This window comes from Triticum dicoccoides, chromosome 2A (genome assembly GCF_002162155.2).
Source record: "Triticum dicoccoides isolate Atlit2015 ecotype Zavitan chromosome 2A, WEW_v2.0, whole genome shotgun sequence".
Taxonomy (NCBI): domain Eukaryota; kingdom Viridiplantae; phylum Streptophyta; class Magnoliopsida; order Poales; family Poaceae; genus Triticum; species Triticum dicoccoides.
The window spans coordinates 143,134,025-143,140,014 of NC_041382.1; the positions used below are offsets into that span (position 1 = coordinate 143,134,025).

The following is a 5,990-nucleotide window of genomic DNA, read 5'->3' on the forward strand; positions in this document are numbered from 1 at the left end:
AAATCTGAAGTATTTGCCAAAGGATGGAGAGGCAAGTCAAAGATGAGCTGGTGGATCCATGGATAAAATAAGATTGAGTGATTCTAAAATTCAGTGTGAGTCGCACCTGTTGGGATTCGGAATTGGTGGCCGTCGTTGAGGAAGAAGAAAATGGCGCTTGTCGACGGGGTTCGTCTCGCGCGTGAGATTGGGTCATTGCCGCAGAAGAAGACGATGGCTGGCGATGATGACTGGGTGCGCCACGGTGGCTTGGATCTGCGTAGCCATGGTGCTTGACAAGGTGTCTCCAGTACTGGCGGCAGATCATGCACTTCTCCATTGTATCGGGGGAAACCCTAGAGGTAGAGGGTGAGTGAAATGGGGAGAAGGGCGTTTCTGGGCAGCCGGGTAGGTTATTTATGTGCTATAATCAGGGTGATATTTACGACTGAAAGCAGAGGCTTTTTTTGTGTAGGGGCCGGAAGCGGAGGCGTCTGCTCCTATTTTACTCATGTTGGGCCGGTGTATATGGGCCTGGGGTGACTCGTAGTGCAGCAGTGGGTGGCACTACCGTGTTTCGAATGGATGAGGGTTTTTTCCCTCTGTGAGGAATGGAGGTATTTTTCTTCTTGTGAGGAATGGATGAGTTGTTCTTAGTTTAGTTAGTATTTTTTTATAAAATTTATGAAATCTTTTAAAAACGTTTATGAATTTTGTCTGGAATTAACGTTTTTTTGGGGACTTATTTTTTTTGTAAGTCATGTTTTTCTTTTAAGCTTCTTAGATTGTTCTTGACATAGAATTTTTTGGGAAGCATTCATAGTACATGGCGTTGATACAAAAAAGGCATTTTGTTTGCTAGCTCCTGGGCTACTCAAAAGCGTACACAATATGTGAGTAAATACGGTCATGGACTTCAATACATGGACAGTAAAGAGGTGGTTTAAGTATGTAGTCTTCTGAAAATAGCAGGAGAAAGACAGTTATTTACATAGAGAACAAGCGATGACAAAGTGAGTTTAACCATAGAGATAACAACGGACTTTAAAGTTGATACACTGCTTTTAGCCAAAGAGGCTGCAATGGAAGGCTACAATACATATCTTACTTAGAGTGCTCCAAAAGGACCAATAGACCATGCTGCTTGATATGAAACAAAAGGAAGCTGTTCTAGTAAGCTTAGAAGCGTCCTGGTGAGCGCATATTGACCGAAGTTCACCAAAAGCTATCTCTTGTAGTCTCTAGGCGATGTTCAGACCTCGTACCAATATAGCACAGCCTCTCTGTCAGTTTTTCAATGCTTGCAAGTGATGATTTCATAGCCCTTTTGGTGTTATCTTGCCCTTTCAAGTGTCGAGTAGTCGTTGTGTTTTGCATTTGAATAGAATATGAACTCATATATCTGACAGCGTAGTACCACCCTTTGCATAGCTTCTTGATTGTCTTGTTTGCTGCTACTAACCATCTGACCAGATGCTTGACTTCATTTTCTAGCCTCTTGACATGGGTGTAGTGGCAGTCTCTCATTTCTCTACCGTATGCATTTTCCATGTACCTAATAGCTGCGATAGCTGCATTGTCTTCCGCATCTTCATAGGCATGTAAAATTGCACCCGATATTGAGGTTGGAACAAGCAAACCATCAATCAATTGCAACAAACAATTGAAAGTAACCGTGACACGATTCTTGCCGCCTGGACATATCTTGTGATAGTAACTTGCAGGGGGCAACTTCAAAGCTTTTAGCATAAGGTCAAATATGTGGGCATAAGGAATTACTATCAGGTAGGCATCTTCCTATGGAGGAAAAGTAATGGTATGTCAAATATCATGATTAGAAACCAGTAAGAATGATTGATTAAATAGTAACGATGTATTCTAAATGCATATATAATGCAAAATATAGTGCACTATATTTTCTATGATGAACTGTCCATATGAATTCAAAAGCGTGTCACTGACTATATGTATTCCATCTCAATATGGAAGAAGTATTTCAAACATTTCCTAAAGGATTAGTGTAAGAGAGGTCAAAGAGAATTATGTTTTTTCGAGTCTTCTGAGTTTGAAGCACAACATGGATTTGAAACAATTCACCCTTTCAAGTTTCTTTAGTTGAGATGACACTATTATGTCCGGATGACATAAATATGCTATGTGCCTCACATGGAATAAGTGCTACAAAGTGAAAAATCAGTCTAAACATTCTCACTAAGGCTTTAGCTACAGAGAAAGGGAAAAAAGAGTGGCATGACCAGTACATTGAAAATGTAGAACAATAATGCTTTCAGCACTAATAACCTGCAAAATCTGACATCTCTAGGACCAAATTATGTGTAACAGAGGCCGCATAACAGATATTAAAGTGCACATTCTAAAATCTGAAATATTTGTGGATTAAGTGTGATCAAGTGGCCTCCCACTTCTGAAAGATATAGAACATGCAGATTTGTGATGTACGTATGTAGATGTAGTTTGTTTTCTTGGAGGCTGGTTGTTTCACAGAAAACGCTTGCATTGTTCATATGAAACTCTTCCTCTGAGAAATGAGTTACAATAGGGATTCAGAATGTTACCCTGGGTTCAGGTGTTCTTGTCCTCGATAATGCTGAGGTTGAAGATCCCTCCTCACATACAGCTCCAATGTCCATGTCGTCCATGCGTGATTTGTTGGATCTGAGCTGGAAGAAAGAAATTGAGGTGAGGCTAAAGTGGAGAATGAGGGATCAATGAACCTGGGTGGTGAATTACCTTTGTTGTCACAGGCGTGGATGACTCTTGCTGGCGTTGCTGAGTAGGGGGGAAGGCTGCGTGTATGGCGAGGCGGAGGGGAGGAGGGAGAAGAGGCCTTGGAGAGGGCGAGGGGACGAGTGGGAGTGGGTGGAGCAGGTGGGAGAGGACCGAGGAGGCGGGGGCATCTTATCCTCTCGCCGGCGACGTGGCGGCGCCGGGCGCCGCGCCTGGTCCGGCAGGGACGAGCGGGGAGGAAGGGGTCTCGCTCGGAGGAACAGTGTGCGGGAGGGAGATGAGGGGGAGACCGGGCCAACTTGGCATGTTGGGCTGGCGTGGCCCAGGGTGCAGGGGAAGATCTCTTTTCCTTTTCCCTTTTTCCATTTTTTTCTACTTCTTGTTTTCTTTTTTAGTGTACACATCCTACCTTTTCTTTGATCTGATTTCTATACGGAGGTTGTCTATTGATTTCATGGTTGTAAGGAGGGCCATACCTAGCTAAATTTCATGATAATAGCGCGTGAGTTTGCCACGATTTGCTTGTCGATTGGCATCAGTATTAGGTTAATGAGAGCCTAAACCTTAGGATTAAATATTAAGTTTGTAAAGTTTACCATACAAGCATGGATTCTAAAGCAGGAAACATTACATTGGTAATTATAGATATGTTAAATAAATATTTTATAACAGATTTGAATGCCTAACAATGATATCCATAGAATATGAAAATAGCTTAGTTTGAATTTTAAATAAGGGAATGTATGACTGGGGGTTGACCATGGCTTTATGAGTGCCAAACACCGGTTTTTCAAATATGCGACAAACATAGTAATTGGCTATTATGGGTACCTGGACAATCGTGTGAAAATAACAATTTGTAGGCAGCCCTCTATTGAGAGTTGGATTTTTTTCTATTCTCAGAAGTAAATAAGGAAAAAGTGTTGACCAGGCCCTGGAACTTTAATCTACCTTGTTAACAGCAATATGTTACTATGGTTTATAAAAGCATACAAATGATAAATAGATTGTAGAAGCATTTTTAGTAGATGAAATCATGAAAGTATAATACATTGATATAGAAGAGGTGGTTTGTTTGTTAGCTCATATAGGCTACTCAAAAACGTACAACCAAGAGTTCCAGCATATACTACACGAGCTAATAGAACTTGTGTTGTTGCTAATTGATCCCTTGGCATCTAAGCATTGGTGGCTTCTTTCTTGGTGGCAAAAAAAGTCCTTCTTGCACCAAGCCATCCTTTCTTGTTAGAGTTCTGGCACTGAGAAGACAATTTGTGAGTTTTTGAGTGATAAGATATTGGAAATGTGTGCATGTACTCGCTTACGTAGAAGAAGGTAATTTATGAGCTGATGTTGTAGCTGACAGGAAGGGGCCATCGCCTTTGTTGTTCTCTTTGGGCTGCACATGGTCGGGACATGTTGTTACACAAGTACTGAAAGCGTACTTGCAGCATGCATATAGATTAGCTGAAAAGGGGAAATAACTGACCTTCTTGGCAACAGTGAAAAGTTCAGTGCAATGATGTTCATGTGGTGGTGTTGACACCTATAATTCATTTGAGGTTTTTAAATACAGAGTTAAAAGAGGCTGAAGTGAGAAGTTAGAAAATATATTCATTGGTTCATTTGTATTGTTCATCCTCTGTTTGTACCAGAAATGGAATTACATGTGGTTGTAGCGGGATACAAAATGCAGTTGAAAGATATATATCACGTTAAAACACAGGATATGATTGACCGTGTCTGCAACTGGAATAGGTTGTATAAACTGTTGTTCAGTAGGCGGTATTGACATTTGCAATGCAGCTGAGGGCTTTAAACACAGAGGCAAAGGAACGTCAGGCAGGAAGACAGTGGAAAACATAAAATGCTTAGTAAAGCTAAGATTCAAGTCGTTGAATGGAATCAGCTTGTGCGTAGAAGTTCTTAGATGAAAATGGTGGCGCGTGTTTTAAATACACAAACAAAAAACTTGTTAAATTTTCGCAGCAGCATAACATAAATATTAAGCTAAATCGTATGAGGTACATATTTGTACCATTTATATTTTTTAGAGGTTATACATACACATTTGTATCGAACAATCAATAATCCTAGATAAACAGCAATGGATGTTTGATTATTCTGCAGCATTTTCTTTGTGTTCTATTCCAACACAACACAATGAGGCATCCCCTATTTGTACATAACACAATGAGCCATCCCATGTTTTTTAATTCTAGTCTAATATGAATTTAGGCTATGTGTTAAGATAGATAAATATATTCACTAATTAGGAAGAACTAAGTAAAGAATAACTAAATTGCATGATGTAGAAGGTTCAGCCTGTACCTGTTGGTCTGGCTCTTCTGTTGCCTGGGGTTGCTGGATTGGCTTATGAACAACACTATTCTCTTTAAGAGATGCTAATTCCCTCTCTAAGGAACCTATTTTTCTCTTTAGCTTGACTATTTCATGCTCAAATATGTCTGACCATGACTTGGCTCTGACCACCTCTTTTTTGCACTTTTGAAGCTCATAGAAATTCAGGTCATCGATAATTAGAATGCCTGCTTGCTGCATGTAATGCAGAGCAGCAGTGCTCGCTGATTCATGAGCCGCGTTTGTTGTTTGGCAGTTGTGTCCAGCAAATATGGTTGTTTTAAACTGAGGAATGTTTTCATGTGCTGGAACATGTATTTCAACAGTGGCAAAGAAACTGTCATCATCTTCGTCATAGTGTACTGATTGGCTTGCTGTAACTCTAAGGGCATTTGCGGATAACTGCAGCATGTGCTGCCTGCTGACGGCTACCAGTGTTGCGGCAAGCTATGGAATGAGTACTTAACAATGAACATGATTCCTTGAAGATGCTACAGAAACGAGTAGGTGGCAACAACAGGTTATGTCAGGCCATCTTACCTTTGGGAGCAGAGGCACGAATAAGTTGTCATCCATGGCGAGAAGGATTTGACCCTGCAGCGATAAGTGTTTAGCGAGGTTAGAAGGAAGTTGTTCACATACATTGGGCCATCAGGCTATAAGCAGGAGAAGGTAATTTTAGCCAATTGGCATAAGGTGAGACGGTATGAGCATCTAATAATAAAGCGCACAATAGTAAACATCTATAATGGAAACTCTGTGTGAAAGAATGATGATCTATAATAATAGCTAAGGATATGTTCTTTATGTATTTATCATAGTGACAAAATATTCTAGTTACTTTATCTTTACCCTAAATCACATAGTCTATAAGGTATAGGTGCATTTAGGATGTATAATTG

At 40.4% G+C, this 5,990-nt stretch overlaps 1 protein-coding gene and 1 long non-coding RNA gene across 2 annotated transcripts; both read right to left on the bottom strand.

Annotated features, from left to right (window-relative positions):
- Nucleotides 1-984: 984 nt before the first annotated feature.
- Nucleotides 985-2,650, bottom strand: LOC119359178. The gene is made up of 2 exons (XM_037625485.1): nt 2,556-2,650; nt 985-1,776 (listed from the first exon to the last, which is right to left on the bottom strand). Exons 1-2 carry the CDS (start codon nt 2,637-2,639, stop codon nt 1,195-1,197), a joined length of 666 nt encoding a protein of 221 aa, XP_037481382.1. The 5' UTR covers nt 2,640-2,650; the 3' UTR covers nt 985-1,194.
- A 1,404-nt stretch (nt 2,651-4,054) lies between these two features.
- Nucleotides 4,055-5,090, bottom strand: LOC119359179. Its single transcript, XR_005172404.1, has 3 exons — nt 5,059-5,090; nt 4,217-4,273; nt 4,055-4,126 (listed from the first exon to the last, which is right to left on the bottom strand). It is a non-coding gene; the product is annotated as an uncharacterized LOC119359179 (long non-coding RNA).
- Nucleotides 5,091-5,990: the final 900 nt, after the last annotated feature.